Genomic DNA, 17793 nt, shown 5'->3' with positions numbered 1-17793 from the left:
AACAAAGTGAATTTGCATCTGATTATGCCTTCTCTCCTGTTCAGCCTGTTCACGTGCTTTAAAGTTGGAGAGCATGCAGGTAATACAGGGAAGTTGCTTCCAATGCAGTTTTCAAGTTGAGGGTTAGCAGAGCTCTCTGTATGTTAGTATATTATGTTCAGAGATCTACGTGTCTCCAATTGCACCTGGAAAAAGTAAGAGGAAATTTCAGCTACAGATAGAGTTCTTGTGGATTCTTTCTGATCCTCTCAGGTTGTCATGCACACGAGTGCTTGTATTACACCTTAGGTCTATTAAGTTAAATGTTCTGTCTGAACTGAGTTTTCTTTTGCTAGTTTGTCATTATTTCTCAGTTCCTTATACTTGTTGCTGTTGAGGTGTATACAGACTGCTAAGTAAAAGCTATGGAAATGTAAAACAGAGAAAATAATAGTGCAAAGTGAATATTGGTCTGCTTTTGTGCTGTGAAACAAACAAGCTAAGGTCATCCATAGCAAGTTTGGGCTTGGTTTGATCTTTTTTAATAGCTAAATGAGAAGTGAAACCTGCATATGGAAAATGAAACATTGCTGTGCTTCTAGCTGGAGGAATAGTAATGGGTGTTATTGCCAAACTTCTTTAAATTACCCCTAGCAAGTAACAAGGGGGTAACAACACAAGTAGAATTTTAAAATCAAGATACAAACTAACTTCAGTCTTTAGCCCTCTTCTGGTGTGCAGAATACAGAACTTTGTTGTTTTCCTTTCTGAATCCCATCAGGAAGACTTTCTAAAAGTTGCAGTGTAACACAGATGCTCTTCTTTCTCATGTTGATCCTTCGCAAGATTTAGTAGTAAAATATTTGACTTTTTTTTTTTTTTTTTTTTTTTTTTTTTTTTTTGGCATTAGAATTTTATTTTTATTTCTGCTGGAGATCAGATTCAGCATGAGTCTGTCTTGGCCGTACCAGGTAGGGCCTGAATTGCATCTTTCCTTTAGATGAGAAGAAACAATTGCAGTGGGATTCAAAGCAAGCTAGGATGTAAGGTAGGAATCTTCCACATAGCCCAGCAAGTCGCTCTTTGCCAACAGCAGGTAGTGATAATGGGGCTGTGTTGTGGGTGCTACTTGTCTTTGGCAGCAGGCTTCTTTCAAACATGGTTATGCTGGGACTTTATTTTAGAATAAAGACTGGTTTTAGGTATTCTCTGTGTGTGGTGGCGTGGTCTGGTAAATGTGTTCTGTTCTTCAAGGGAGTAAATCTTTTTGTCTTTCCTTTTTTATTCCATCTGGAACTGCAGATCTTTCTTAGGTCAAAGTCTTTTTTTTTTTTTTCAAAGAAAAGGAAGAATCATACTTCAGCCTTGTGCCATCCTTTCATTAGAAGTGCAAATTAATAGCAATTAATTTTGCTTATTAGAAATGAGTTTCAATCCAGCTTGCAAGTAACACTGAAGAAAAAGTGCTGACTTTTTATTTTTAAGCTATGTTCAATAAATCAAATCAGTTTCTAGTTTTTTTGATTCAGAGTATATGTATGATTTAAAGGAACTCAACTGTGACACACGATTAGAGTAGTGAATTAAATTGGGAAAATTCTGCTGCAGGCAAAACCTGCTGTATCCTCCTGTGTGTGTTCAATGAGCAGTTGATATGAATATCAACATAAGTCAGGTACAGCAGGAGAAGCAAAAACACAGCTGAAAATAGTAAAAATGATGCAATTCCTTATCTGTAGCTTTGGCTTGTTGCAGTGAAGTTGAAAAAAGTGATAGAGAGCTCTGTGGAAAGGTTGCTTTTGGTCAGTACTCCCTTATTGCATCCTTAACTTATAAAAGTGCATGGCAAGCATATGATAATGTGCAAATCATGGTGTTGTTTATATTTAGGTGACTCCAGAGGTGGACAAAACCTTCAGCACTGGTACCTTTTAATGTAGGCAACACTTGCTATTTCATATGTGTAGTTCTGATAGTACAGACTATATTTGAGGTCTCACAGATTCTTGTACCTTTCATGTACTGTGGCAGAAATAAATCATTTTTAGGTGTGAAACAAATTTAGAACAAATTGCAGAGGCTTGCTTGGCCATATATAGTAGTAGCTGGCTGAAATGAAATGTAAGAAGCCACTTATGTGCGTTAATTGATCTGGTTAATTGGTAGAAACTCATTTTTATTTTTCAGCTTGTCGATGATGTTAATTTTTTTTTCCTCGGTTTTGTGCATATGAATTTGTACTGTCAGCATTGTTAGTGCTGCTGCAAAGCAACCCAGTTAAACACAAACATACAGATGTAGCTGCATGTTCTGTCTTGGGTCAGTATTAGCTGTCCAGTCCATCAGATTCCTGTCCCATTTGTCTGCTCTGTTTATAAACCCTTGTGGTACTAGGTAACATGCCATGGACTATTTGAGGGCAGCTGAATGAGTAAAATCAAGCAAAGGGGAAGAGATAAGACTTTAATTTGCTCATTAAGTCAAAGCCTTCATGTTATTCTAAGGTTTTTTTGTTTTATTTTATAATTCCACACTTTCTCAAGCTTCAGCAATTGCATCTGTAAAATCATGTGTTGTAATGGATAAAAGAGTCTTTAAAAAAGCCCCTAGGATAAAGTGTGGCTTAAAAGATAAAATGTTAACCAAAGTTCTAATCTTAGATGAAGACTAAATACATAATTAGGAAAATGCTTTTGACATAGAGAGCCTCAGTAGGACTATCATGATGTCTGTGAAATATTTGCAGTGTAAAGGGAAATGAGAAGCTGTCTTTACATTTTTAAAAAAATAATAATTATCTCTGTAGATGAAAGCTTCAGATGAAGATGATGATGATGATGATGATGATGAAGATGACTTTGTGGAGGTCCCTGAGAAGGAAGGTTATGAGCCCCACATTCCAGACCACCTGCGTAAGGAATATGGTGAGTTTGCCCAGCTGTGAAAGGCTTTACCCTTGCATGTTACTGCTGCACTAAAGTAAATAAACAGCCATTATGAAGTAATAAAGTGATCAGTGGTGTGGGTAATCTCTTTGGCTGCTATGAGGAAGTCGTTACATCGAAAGGGGAGCAGCAGTTGGCTCTAGATAAACAAATACTTTCCAGGAGCAAGAGCAACTGAGACTTGAAGCTAATTTTGTTCCATTGTGTCCCATTGTAGTTTAGAGCCAGAAGCAGCGCTGTGTATGTTTGTGTGTGCCCTAAACACGGGGAATGAATGTACTGCAAAGTAAAGGACTGAATATTAGAAATATTGGTAACAGTCTGGTGAGATGGGATAAAGTTTTGTCTCTTTATTAATAGCATGAAAGGCAGTTGGAGATGCACAACTGCTTCCTACCATGGAGTAGCCAACTTACAGCTCTGAAGTTAGGCTTGTTGAGCATTGCTATCACAAGACATTAAAAGGAACTCAGCCTTTGAGCAGAGAATTTTAGCCATTAAGCACATACCAGAAGACAGAATGGTCTTGTTGCTTTGTTTAAATGAAGGAAGCCTTCTTTTAATCCATTCTAAAGATTACTTATTTGTACACACACACACACACACACACACGCTTGTAATGTGTTTCTGTGAAATTGAAGGGTAACTGAGGAAAGTTAATATCAATTTAATTTCTGTGCGCTACCCCTTGTCCTTTGTATGTCTACTGATTAAGTGTCTGCAGCTTTGCAGCACTGTGTAGCACTTTGCGTTTTAAGATTCAGGAGATTTCAGGTTGTTGTAGAGGAGAGCTTAGCAGTCATCACAGTGGAGTTAGAAAACCTTAGACGTTAGAGTAAGTTTCTTGCTTGTATGTTTCTCTGTTGGTGGTTGTGTAAGGCTGGTGCTGCGTTACCTTTTTCAAACCTGTTCATGCTTAATTTTAACTTATCTGCAGTTTACATCATAAAATTCAGGCTCTAGTTCTCTTCTGTATGTGTCAACTGCATCTTTTTGGTGAAACAAGAGTGTGTGTGTCTGTGTAAACCCAAGACAGTGTGTCTCAAGTGACCGTTTTGTTGTCTTCCGCTACCAAATTTGGTTACAGACAGCAAAAGATTTTCAGTAATAACCTCTAGTGGCTGCAGTCAGCTTCAGGACATCTCCTGGTGTGACACTGAGCACTCAGTCTGTTTTAACATATCTGGATTTAACGTATGAAGACATCTTGGCACCCTTGGACGTAAGGCCTGTGCAGTCTGCAGAGCTGTCTGTTTTCCCCATCTAAGGGCTTGGTCTAAAGGTGAATATCTTTGTTTCTCTGTACCTCTAAAAAGTGTGCAACATATCTACTGTATATGGAAGACTGAGATTAAACTATTGCCCTGGCGAGCAGATGGCTGCAATGTTGCTTGGTTTGACTCTTAGCATATGTGTTGCTTGACACAATCTACAGGCACGTACTTTGTCCAACCAAAAGTTGGGAAAGATGGAGTGCTGGGAAGCTGAGTGTATTGAGATAGTGTTGTGGTTGGAGAGTGGAGCTGGGTGTATTCATTGAAAGTGATCACAGGACAGTGGTGGAGATTGTAAGACACACACGTAGCAACTGAGCAACTTCTCTTTTTTTTCATGCTAAGAAGATGCACTTCTTTGAGAAGACATTGAACAACGTGTTGGCTATCCTAACTACCTTAGTCACGCAATGAACACTGAGTAAGTTCTGATTATTGCTAACAGTAGGACTGGCAACAGCAACAACAAAAAAGAATGTAATGTAAGAAAGGGCTAGCAGCCTTCCAGATAGCTGTGAGAAGTTTCTTATGTACATATAATTAAGGAGAGTCATAAAACATTGGTGATTATAATAAATGAGTAAATGAGTTTAGTTATTACAAGCCTACCATAACTTACTGTCCAATCACCTCCCACTAACACTCCTGCAATTCCAGGATATTTTGTAAACGTCTGTAAAATGCTTTAAAAGAATTCCCAATTTGTATTTCATAGAATCATAGAATCACAGAATGGCTTGGGTTGGAAAGGACCTCAAGGATTATGAAGTTCCAACCCCCCCCGCTTGCAGGCAGGGCCACCAACCTCCACATTTAATACTACACCAGGCTGCCCAGGGCCCCATCCAACCTGACCTGTTTAAACTATTGCTGATAGGAATGCATCTTATAGTGAGGAAACCAATCAGAAAATGTTACCTATCTCTCATTTTGTATGCTTGCAGTTATGTGGGAACTAATGGTCACGGTTGGTTGTTCTTTATCAGGTATTTGTTGAAAATGGCATTTTGAATGAAACGAATCATTCCTGGTATTTCTGAAGGCATTCAGGTTTTCTTGCTGTCATCAAAAGTTATTACCTAAGCTCCCAGTTCAGGAAGGAGTATCTATCCAGGCAGCTCTATGCATTTCTTGGTCCAACTCATCAGTTACTAGTTCAAAATCTATTTCAGGAGCCAGTATATAGCTACTGCATAAACAGAATGACTTTTGTGCAATTACTTCAGGTCTGCATGAGTACAATTGAGAGCTGTGCTTACTTCTGAATTGACTTTTGCATGCATTTTCCACAAGCAAAAACAAAGTAAGCATCCTTTTGGCTAGTTCTTTTTTGTTATTTAGAAAAGTGCATTACCAAAATACACAAGAATGTATTGATTTAAATATAGCATGTTATCCTGGAGAGCTGGTTATGTTAGATAGCTGCGTATCTAATTAAATGTGGCTCTTTTTTCCCTGCATGAGTGTAGTTACCATAGGGGTCACTTGAGATTTATCTTAATGTAATCCAGTTGGTTTTTTTTGCTATATGTTATTAGTTCATCTTTAGTTCATGAGGATTCTGAGCTAAGACAGCAGCCTTAATTGCAGCACCAAATCTTCCATGCAAAATAAATTCTCAGTGCTATGGAGAAGATGTGAACAATTTAAAGCATTTTTCTTGTGCTACTTTACCTGAACAAGCAGGACAAGTGAACAGCTTCTCAGAAAAAGCTCTAAAACCTCCTGGTCATCTAAATTGATTGAAACATCACACAGAATCATAGAATCGTTAAGGTTATTGATTTAAAAATCACTTTATTTTCCTTCACTTCTCTTGGGAAAATGGAAGTATCCTACCAACAAGGTGCATTTCAAGTTCAGATACTGTTTCTGATAATACATGCATGCAGTTGTGGATCTCATGAGATCTGAAAAAATTGTGAAAAATGATATTTAGGCACAGGAGGTTTTGTATGCCAGGCACAAATGCAGTATCTTTGAGTGTATGTATGTGCATAGAGTTGATCCCAAAATGGATGGTGATATTTAGTATATTAGATGAACTGAGGATGGGTGCAGTTTGGGTGGAGAATTAAACAAGTCAATTTGAATTTCCATTTGTACAATTAAATGTGAATTTGTTAAAAGAATTTAGGTGATTAGATAGCTGAAGTATGAAGATATCACCCGTTAAAGGTGTCATGCCAAATTAGCATTACCAGACTTTTAACGACCTCCCATTTGTATAATCCTTATTTACACTTGCACCTGATGTCTGCAGCAGACAAGAGACCAGCCATCCTGTGGTACCACAGAGCCCTCTTAATGTGTTGTGCTGTTAAAGGGAAGGGCTGCACTGAAAAAGAAACAATGCTGTGAAAAAATCTGCATAGGGTTGCTCTGGTTCTCATCTGTGTAACTTCCACTTGTGCTGTATGCCAACTGCACAGAAGCTGGGGTGTTCTTTACTTAAAAGCAATCTTTGAGGAGGGATAAAGTGCCATTGAAGTTAGGAAGAAATTTAGGAAGAAATGTTTTGCTCAGAGGGTGGTGTGTGTGGTGCTGGAACACCTCATAGAGAATGATCTCTTGTTGATTCTACAGTTGCATATTCTTCCATGATTTTATTGGTACACATGAAAATCTGGAATTCATGGGGAAAAGGCATAAACCCTGTGCTTCTAGTGTTGAGTTTACATCTCCAAATACAGCACCAAAAATGGATCTGAAATACTGAATGAAAGACTTTGTTTTTACTGCTTACTCTTTCAGGAAAAAAGTTTAATTTTTCTGTCCTCAGAATTATGGATCTCTGGTGGCATATTTGCAAAACTTATTGAAAACCATTTTGTAATGGTTTATAAAATGATATAGCTTTGGTCAAGCCTAGGACTCCACTGCAGAGAGCTTAATTTTCATGGCAATGATCATGGAGAAGATCTAACTGCAGGATGAGTCAGAGAAAGTAAGGGAACACAGATGGAGGGTGTGTACGACAGTTTGTGCCACAAGCAAGTTGCTGTGCTTCATGAAGGTGAGTTTATCTGGAGAAGGGTGTTGGTCTGAGCCTCCTGAGGGAGTTCTTCTTACAGGTCAAGAACATGGAGATTTGCATGGAGGAGCAGCTTCAGAACAGACCATGAGGAAACAAACCTAAAGGCTTCATAGTGTGCGAAGCACAGCTCTTTGGGAATTAAATTTGAGAATTGGAACTACTACTGTCACCATGCTTGCTTCATGCTACTACTTGTTAGACTAAACAAGGATTTCTGGGTATTACTTGTCTTCTTTATGGGGAAAACTCAGGTTTTGCAGGAGGAAGGACAGACAGAATTATTTAGTTATCTTCAATTTTCAGTAATCTGTGGAGTTTGGGTTCCTCTTTCCCAAATTTAAAAAACACAGTTCACACAGTTTCATTTCTCTCCCTAAACAGGACCCTACTATTTAGAATAACATAAATATTGTAATACTTTAAATCAAACACATTCTTACATGATTAAAACAACATGCATTGCTTTGCTGTAAATGGATAATGAAATAGCGATGAAGTTAGGATCCTAGCCCTGATCTGCTATCATCAAATATGTAGTGAACAGTCTCAATTTTTCCTATCATTTACAACATTAGGCACATATAATTACAAGTTTACAGGTGAGTTTGCCTCATTACACTATTATCTTCTGTTTTAGTATACAGGCAAACACATATCCTTCTTATATACAGGGCACTTAGGAGTAAAACTTTTGTAATACAGCATCTGAAATGAAGATGACTGCACACTCATGGAAGAAAACTATTCCAAAAAAATACTTGTAAGTTCATGTAGAAGTATTTATTTTCTTCTGATGCAACTGAATCAGTCATGCAAATCCTTCCTCGCACTCAAACAGGTTCGTTCCATGTAAATAAGTTTGGGAGATCTGACAAGACACAGGATATGTGTGATTCCTACTGAAGTTCTTAGAAACTAATAGTGACTGTACAGGATGCAGATAACACTTCTGAGTTGTTTGCAGTATTGGTGTACTTCATACGAGCTGTGCAATGAGCAGAGACTGCAAAACGATAAAGTGTAAAAGGTGAGGATGTGAGGAATAGAAAGGTTTTCATCTGAGTGCTCCTGTTTTGATTTAATCTGATTTTTAACTATGATTTTAAAACATCAATAAATAGGGTTAATTAATGAGGATTGTTGTTATAGCAAATTAATGTAGTCTATTATTCCGATAAGGCAAACAAAATATTATACACGGTGTTAACAAACTTAGATAGTTAACAAGCATTTGTTATTCTTTTCCTTTAATTTGAATTTCCAAAGCAAAACTCTAAAAATGTTGGCTACATGTAAATAACGTACATGCATTAAAGGGCTGCTGGGGCATCTCTTTCAGTTCTTTAAAACCTATGATTACCAACTCCCCTCAACAACTTTTTCAAAGCATCATTTACGTACATTAGTGTGCAGCTGACCATGAGATAAGCTGCCTTGGGTTGTGTGTGTGGCTTACCTGTGTTGGGAGAATGTTTGCTGAAAGCATCTCTAGCATTTTAGCATCTTCCCCAAGCAACTGCTGACAGCAATTTGTTTAGTGGCATTTGAGTAGGATAGAAAAGTGGGTCTGCTATTCAATTTTAATGTTAAGGAGGAAGTTTCCAATCACAGTAAATGATAAATGCTTTAATCTGTGTTATCTCTGTATGAATGCTTTTTAGATTTTGTTCATAGCAGCTATTTTTCTAATTGTTTTTCTCACTTTAGAGTTCCTTTAACAAGTAATGATACCATAAGCATCGGTTATCTGTCAGGGATTACTTACATAATTCAAAGCCCCATCCTAGATGAGTAACAGCACCTTCAGAGATAATGAAATTTTCCTATCACATCATCACCTATGTTAATTTTGTTCATGCACACGAGGGACTGCAGAACTGATCTGAAACCTCGAGTTATTTGGAAGCTGTCCCAAAAAGCTGGTTGAAAAGGACCACAATGATCACCTAGTTTCAACCCCCTGCTATGTGCAGGGTCACCAACCAGCAGACCAGGCTGCCCAGAGCCACATCCAGCCTGGCCTTGAATGCCTTCAGGGATGGGGCATCCACAGCCTCCTTGGGCAACCTGTTCCAGTGTGTCACCACCCTCTGTGTGAAAAATACATGCAGGATTTTTCATTATGAGCATAGCACATAAATATTGTCCCCGAACTGCTGGATTTTCCTGATGGTCTTGGAATGTGTCTGTGCCAATACAAATCACACACATACGGGCTTGGCTAAGATTCAACCAATAGGAAACAAAAGTTACTGTATTTTTTCAGGAATAGTTGAAGTCTGTAATACTTGTTTATATTCTGTCTCTGTTTTTTCAATTAAACTGAAGTGAATGTGAAGTAGCTAAATTTCATCTAAATCCACACAGCTGAGGAAACCCATGCTTGCTCTTTCTCTAAATTTTCACTGAGGGGCTTTTATCTCCCCCTAATCCCACCATTTCTGTCAGGACGTAATCTCTTTCTCAAATTTACATTTTAATTAGAAGGCCAGCTGAACTAGCTAAAATCAATAATGTCAGCATTCAGCAGCCTAACTTCGGCTGAAACCCCAGCCTCTCTCTTTCCTTCTATCGATTTGTCTTGTGAATACGCTCTACTTTATTGCTTCAGGCAAATAGATGCCATTTGGTCAATTTAAACAAAAAAGGGGACTTGAACATTTTTATGATTCTTTCTGAAAGCTGCCGGTGGAACAATTTGAAGCCAAGTTCTGTGCTCATGTCAAATCAAACGCACAGAACAGCAGAGTTCTGAAGAGGAATTTTACTTGTAAAGCTGCACTTAATTCCATCTGCGTATTAAAAACAAAGCAACAGAAAAACCAACCCTGATACTGAGATGGCACTGTCTGCACGGTGGCTCTTCATCTCATTAGCAAGAACTAATTTTATGATCAGATGAAAAAAATCCACAGGAGAGGTGGTGTTAGCAGTGTGGCAATGTATTTACTTTTAGCTGTTTTCCTGTTAATGGTTTAAAATAAGAAATCAATGGGAAAAATAGTTTTTCTTGTAGCTCCTAAGAATTCTTGTATTGATCTTTTGAGTGTGATTTTATCTAATTGTCAACTTGTCCATTTATCTCTCTTTTTCTGTGTTGTTGAGTGCCTGCCTCTGCTGTCCCCTGCTGAACAAAATCAGTGTATTAGTGAGTGGGCAATTCTGCTTCCATACGAAGGATGGAATATGATAGGAAAAAAATTGAATAGAGCTCGGATTGTCTGAGAACTTCTGGTGTACGTGCACATATCTCTCTGAAGAGGAATAGAGATGTGGTGAGAGATGCACACCTGTTAGCTTTCATTTAATGATTATCTGTATACAGTATACTCACGCTCTCAAAACCTTTGCTTTAAACAATCCTTTGCAGAAAGATATTCTTGTTCCTTAACAACAACAACAAAAATTTTAAGTGCCAGATACAGTCTAAGCAATTTTGCATCACAGATACAGTCTGCTGCATATATTTTCTGAGCTAACCTTGTTCATGCCAAATGTTTGCTTCTAATGGTTTCTAACATAAAGGGAAGTTTGCTCGTCTAAATCCTGACAGTTCTAGAGACAGTCTTTTGGGTTAATTCTGTCTCACTTTGATCATTTTGATACAAAGCACCCTAGAAGGGCTTTTTGCTTTTCACACGATGACAAAAGCTGAGATGCAGTCCTGTCCTTCCACTTACCAGTTAGATAAATTCAAGCTTATTCCCTTCAGTGAAATATTAAGTGCTGAGACAAAACGCTTCTGTGGAGGTTCCATCAACCCTTATGAATGGCAAGTCTACAGCCTAATAAACATCATGAGATCATTTCTTGTTAGCCTAAATGTTCCTTTGCTTAGTTCCAACTATTCTGCTTAATTATCATTCATCTTATTGCTGCTCCTTCTGCTAATTTTCAGGCCCTTTTCCAATGTGCAGATTACTTTTTTAAACAATTATAATTTTTTTTGAAGCAGTGTTCTTTTCAGCCTTATTGACTTTGGGAAGCGAAGTTAGGTAGCAAGGTGAATGTGACACATTCATTGCTTTCATTAGAGAAGGTGATGTGAAGATGACTGGGTAAGGAAGGAGCATTGATATGCTCATCAATGGCATCACCAGCAGCGAGAAGGCTGTGTCTGTCTGCAGCTGGCAGGCCTGCAAGGCTTTCACAGAACAGTATGTGTTCTGTTGTCTTGAGGTTTGCTGAAGACTTTGGCCTCGTGGTCTCAAGTTATGAAATGTTTAATTACTGATGATTGAGTGGCATACAGGATACACTCAGTATGTGCTTTGTTATCACAGATATTTAAGGGAAAGGAAGCATGCAGTCGGCCTTGGGTACCTTCTCTAACATATTTTGGGATGTACACCTAGATGGTCTCTGGCAAATTCCACGTGAACTTTTCCTTTTCTAGTTGTTATCTTCTGAAATATTTGATGACTAAGTAAAAAAGCAAAGATTACTTATAGATACAGCTTCAGAGCTGAGGGTCTTGCTCACTGGAAGTGAACAGAAAGAAGAGACAGAAGGAACGTCCCATATCAAGAGTGGCTAAAACTTGTTGGGTGAATGCAGGTTACTTTCCTTAAGAAATCTGAGGTATTTCTCTGGAAACTTTAGTCTGAAACTATGACTACTTTTGGTTGATAATTTTTTGAGATAGATGTTATTTCAATCTCTCCTTTTATGAAAAAGCATTCTGGAAGGGAAAATATTGTCTGTTACATTGGTGTGAGGGACCACATCTCTCCATTTCAGCTGCTTTTGGCTGAAAAGTTTTCGTTACTGCTGCCATCTAATAGAGTTGCTTCTCTAGCTCAGCTGGTAGCAGCATGTGCTATTCAACTGCTTGGTCTATCTAATTGCATCATTACTGTCCATGCTGACTGGCTAATCGAGCTGTATGAAGTGATTAAGTCGCCCCACCGCTGAGCTGCTGTTGCTGAACTCTGCCTGAAGCTGCCTCGCAGTGGGTTTGTTCCTCAGGTGTCACTCATGCGTTTATTGTCCCTTCAGAGTACTGTGTGGCTGTACTGCTGTGCTTCTTAGATGGTTTATCTTGGCACGTTGTGTATTTTAGGATCTGTGAAAGAAGAAAATTGTCTAGATAATTCTGTTTGAAGATGTATTTAGGAATTGAAACTGAATTGTTATTTGATGTAGTGTTAATAGCTCCTTCCTTCCACTTTATCTTGATGTAACTGAGAGTATAGAAATGACATCTTAGCAAGCTACTGTGACACTAGAAACCTGCATACAGAAAGCAGTATCACATTTTGAGCTAACATATATTGTTAAAATCCCTTTTTCCAAGACCAAGTAATGTCATTCTTTGCTGTCACATGATGTCACACGAATTTAAAAGTTTGTTTGCTGTCGTTAGCTTCTCAGTACGTTTCTGTTCCAAAATAGGAAAATGTTGCAGGCAGAAATACCACTGTGTATGAATGGGATTGATAAAGTGAATTGAAAAGACAGCCCCTTTACAAGTAGTGGCATTATGAGCTGCTTTGGCCCTGCTGTGAAGCATGGAAGGCAGGGGAGATGAACCCTCTGCTCAACCTTGATTTTATTTTTCAGGCCTCGAGCCTCAGTCACCCCCAAAAGCACCAGCAAGGAAGGCCCCTGCAGGACCAGCTCCGTTCAGCTCCCGTGCCCGGCTGAAAGGGAATGAAGATGAGCTTGATCCAACTTGTGCAGCTGCAACATTGAAGCTTATCAGAGACAAACTACAAAAGTTAACACCTCCACAGGACAGGTTATTTTTATTCAAATTCTTAGGATCCATAGGAACCTCTTACTTGTATTTATTAATAAAGAAAGCACAAAGAAGATTGCAGGAACTGAGCATATTAAAGGTTCAGGCTGCCTTGTTTCCATTTTAAAGGTATAATTATTTTGCTCAGATGTGTATTTACTGCTTAAAATTTGGGAGTTTGTTAGTGATTGCTTTGGACTATTAAGGAATATTTTACTAATCACTTCGTTTAGGTTTAATTTGATGTGAGTGGCCTCAGTGTATCCTTTGGGATGGGAGGAGGGGAAAAAAAGACAACACTGTAAAAGCAGTTGTAGTCCTAGATCTAAGTTAACATTAGGGTTGGTATAAAAACAGAGAAAAAGTTGTGGTCATTGTTGTCCTCTCTTGACTTTTCATTGTTTTTATCTAGTGAGTCTGCAACTACTGAGCCAGCAGCTTTGGAAGAGCCTGACAGTAAGAGAAGAAAACTAGAAGAGGAAAGAGCTAAAGCTCCCCTCATGCCTTTTGGGTTAGATCTTCACTACTGGGGACAGGATCAGCCAAGTGCTGGGAAGATTCTCAAGTAAATGCTCTTTCTCTTTTAAGATAGATTAAACAAATACATAGATTTACTTGTACTCAGAGGTCACACAGTGGGGTGACTGCTATTTCTTTTGATAATTACTTTTCTTCTTTCCCTTGTGTTGTGGGACCCATAAACAAAGTCAGAAATTCTACCTCAAAAGGGTATTTGTTTTGAGAAGTTGTGGTACTAATTAAATATCCTTTGATGCTTTAAAGCACATTTTTCCTGCTCTTTTCATGTTTGTGTATTATTTGCAGTATGGCAGCACTTCAGCTTAAATTGGTACCTTATTATGCAAAGTATTCTGCAGGTCCATAATAGGCAGTCCCTCTGCTGAAGACTTCACAGTCTAAATAAATAACAGACAAGGTAGGAGAATGACAAGGGTGGTGTCAGGTATTTTTCCTGACTTTACAGAGTGGTAACTGAGGAAACTGATACGCTTGTTCAGTCACACACGGAGTAAGTGGCAGTTGCAGGATTTGTGTTTTGATCTCTCACTTTCCATTCTTGTTTGGGAAGGCTCTGTGTTCCTTAGAGATGAAGCACTGCTGGTTTGAGAAAAGTTCTAGCAATGCTAGGGGGAGTAGATTGTAGATATGCTTCAGAACTTATTTCTAGCAGTTTGTTTTTAAAGCCCATTTTTAGTACAAGTATTTTTATATGAATGTTGGGCTGCGAAGTCTTTCTTCTGTGTATGAATTCCATTTAAGTCTACCAGGAATTTCCTATCAGCGTGTACCATACTTTGCTTGAAAAGGGGCAAAGATCATTGACTGGCTGGCTTGCAGATCAAGCTTGTATGTTCTCAGCAGTGCTATTTTAACTTAGTTTGTTTCCTTACTAAAGCAAATAAATTAAAAACCCCGTAATCATGATGTAGACTAGAGTAATAATGCTATACATACAAAATGTAAATGGTGCTGCAGTGCGAATCCCAGGGAAATGCCATCATCGTCATTTCCACCTTTGGAAACTGAGGAACACTGGTTTTCAAGACAGGTCCTCCTGCCCTGTCAATGTTTCATGTAACATTATTCATTTTCACTTTTTAACAATAGCTAGGTGAATGTTCACCCTGTGGAAATCAGCCTAATTTGCTGATTGCCAGTGCCTTTTGAAGATAATACCCTCTCAACTGTATATTTGCTGAGCAAAGGAACAAGAAGAAAGCCTTGCCTCCTGTACTTGGTTATAAAAAGTGCTGAATATATTTTAAGTTATTGAAAGTCAGTGAAAATTGATACATAATAGAGCTTTAACAGATACTCCAAGCTTTGGTCTCTGTCTGGTTAGGTGTAACCAGCCTGTAAACTGGTTAAGATTTTCAGCAAGGCTGTAAGAAGCATTTGACTTTGATAATGCCAAAAAGGTAGTAAGGCCTTATTCTACATTGCAAATGAGTTATTCAAGTCATAAGTGAAATGAAAAGCATATTTCACTGCCTGTCTGCCTTGTGCTGTACTGTTTTATTTTTATGCTTCTCAATAAAATAGAGGGCATACTTCTGAACCTTATGGTCTATAACTACAGATATGCCAATCTAACCAAAGATAATTTAAGTAATCCTGCACATACAATACCATTGACCCCTGGATGTAAAATGTTATTTATTGAAAAAGTAAAACAGTCATTGACCAACTCCTTCAACTTTTCTATCTTACAGAGATGCTAGAAAAAAGCCACACCAACAGTAGACAACAATGGAGTGTGTATGGGATTTGAATCTTTTAAATCTGAAGTGGCAGTCTTTCCCCTTCACTTATTTAACATTACATTTACTTCACAACAGCATGTATGAGAAATTAACATTTTAAAATGTTGGTAGTAAGACTTGCTGTGAGAAAGATGGCTTTCCTAATCATCTTTAGCTGGTAAATATAACCATGTGTTACTGTAACCCACAGTTTGAGCTGTGACTCTTTTTCCCACTTCAGAATTCACTTGGAACACCTATAAAGTTAGCTTAAGAAATCTTAATCAGATTGTTGTACTGTGTAGAGACTGCTATGCTAGCTTAACCAACAGGTTTTGGAAAGCACCTGCCTTCTAGATTGATTTACCACTTCCCTGAGTTACAGATGTTACTTAGGGTGCTTACTCATAGGCTGAGGGCAAATGAGGGCTAGGGTACAGCTTACCCTAGCCTGTTTCTGATACTTGAATTAGCTCATTTACTATTTGCTTGATGATCTCTCTGTGCATCACACTGCTTTAGAACTGATGTTTACCCAAGCTTTTCTTAGGCTTCCCATTACTAATAAATTTTATATGAATTTGTGGAAAGAGTGCAATGTTTCCAATAGCTGGATTTTTCATTCAGATTCCTGTTAACTGTGGCTTGTCATTTATTTTTCCTCTTATGTAGATTTAATTTATGTAGATTTTAATGGAAATTTTACACCTGTTATTTGTTTAGATCATCACCGCACTGAATGTTATTGAATGTTATTCTTCTGCTCCTCTATTCATCTCTTTTTTCATGCAAAGTTCTTGAGTTCTTCCTTTTTCAAATGTTGCTTAAATTTTAACAATAGGAAATCTGAAAATGTTGAGGTTTAGCACCACTTTATTCTTTTCCCCACTGTAACGAATGTGGAGAGGAAGTATTTTATATGGTAATAATAGTGTGTTTGAATGTCTGTGTAGGAATCAGTCCAGTTCCAGACGTTAATCAATGCTCTATAGAGCAAAACATAATTTTAATTCCCTTCAGATTCGTGGGATATAGATTGTAGCAAGAAGAAGTAAAAATATTAAATAGAATTTTCTCTCGACTGGGAAGGTTGGCACACAACTGTTAACTGCTTCTTCATTACCATGTAATTGTAAGTATACTGGTAGTCCCTCCTTGTACCTGGATGGTAATTAATGCAGAGCTGATAGTCATCTTGTTTTTAGGACTTTATTAAAACTGAGCAAGCAAATCAATCTAATTCTTTTATTTGCTGTCTGTTATATAATCTTGTTGCCTTTATGAATTTGAAGTATCCTATCATTCAGAAGTGTTAATATATTTAAAAGATGCATGTAACTTTTCTGTTCAGTTTGTATTTTCCAGATTGAAAACTTTTTGCAATGAAATATTGTGGAGATGTATCTGTATTACTGTGCTTAATGCAGTTCACTAGCCCCCATTGTTATCCTTTTACCTTTATCTCCTAATGATGTGATACATACCTTATGGCAAGTTAGAATTTTTCTGGCACCAGTGAGGTAGGTGTGATGACAGAATTGTTGGACAGGAGGAATCTCTTTAACAAGGATTCTCCTTATTGAACTTTTTTTTTTCCCTCATGACTTGGCAAACCACAGAACGCAGAATGGCTTCAGAATTACTTGTCCTTTCTTAACCGAGCTCTGGTCTTATGACATAATTTTAAATGGTGAGCTAGTGCATTAAAAACAGCATCTGTATCTGTTACAGATCGCTTGATTCAGATGAGTTTCTTCCACTTTTTGTTAGTTGTCATTTGCTGAAAACTTGCTTAGGTAAAATTCACACTAATTCTTCAGCTCCACTAAGATCTTTGTTAAAGTGTTGGCTTGTATACTTTGCTGATTTCCCATTGCAAAGGGAAATCCAGTTTTCATATGTATGTCTGCCATCTACAAAAGGCAAAGTCACCAGCAGGAGTATGTACTGTCAGAGGTATAATCATTGCATCCTGAGACTGACATCTAAAATGAGCCAGTTAATTGCTCTCTGAAGTTGTCTGTCAGCCTAGAGTGACTAGAATGAATTTGATTAGTACTGTTAAGAAAATTCTAAAACGTTACAGGGTCTCCAGGGTTCTTGTTTCCCTTCTCTCCCATTCCCCACATCTATTGACGTGGTATTAATCATATTTGTAGTACAATAACAAGGAGTATATTTGTCTGTATGTGTTTGTAAATACAGGTAAGACTCATGTTTGAAAATACATTCTCAATGAATTAGCTTAGCTTCCTAGAGGAGCACCGCGTAAGTTTCTCAGTGTTACTAACGCTGTGCAGAAGAACAGCCTACTGAACCTAAAAAAATCTCTGATGCTCAGCTGATGGGTCTCAGTATGTCACAAGATGCTCGTTTCAGCTTCTGCTTCTCTGCTGCTGCAGGAGTGCAGCTGCCAGGAGTAAGATCAGACAAGTTGAGATCAAGCTGTGTCCTCTCTGATCTATCTTGTGTGTTCTGCTATAGGAGTATCTTGTTATAAAGATTATTAACCACAGAATTACAAAGTTATTCACTGAAACTGGATATTGAATGA

General features: G+C 38.0%; 1 protein-coding gene across 1 annotated transcript in view; it reads left to right on the top strand.

Annotated features, from left to right (window-relative positions):
- UVSSA (UV stimulated scaffold protein A) overlaps positions 1–17793 on the top strand; it is a 49536-nt gene that overhangs the window by 20112 nt on the left and 11631 nt on the right. The window contains exons 7-9 of the mRNA XM_085223645.1: positions 2786–2903; positions 12798–12975; positions 13388–13540. Of these exons, the coding sequence (XP_085079771.1) occupies positions 2786–2903; positions 12798–12975; positions 13388–13540 (449 nt within the window). The remainder of the gene's footprint in view (positions 1–2785; positions 2904–12797; positions 12976–13387; positions 13541–17793) is intronic.

The sequence above is a fragment of the Meleagris gallopavo genome, chromosome 4 (genome assembly GCF_905368555.1).
Source record: "Meleagris gallopavo chromosome 4, MGAL_WU_HG_1.1, whole genome shotgun sequence".
Taxonomy (NCBI): domain Eukaryota; kingdom Metazoa; phylum Chordata; class Aves; order Galliformes; family Phasianidae; genus Meleagris; species Meleagris gallopavo.
This window is presented reverse-complemented; position numbering and strand designations above follow the sequence as displayed.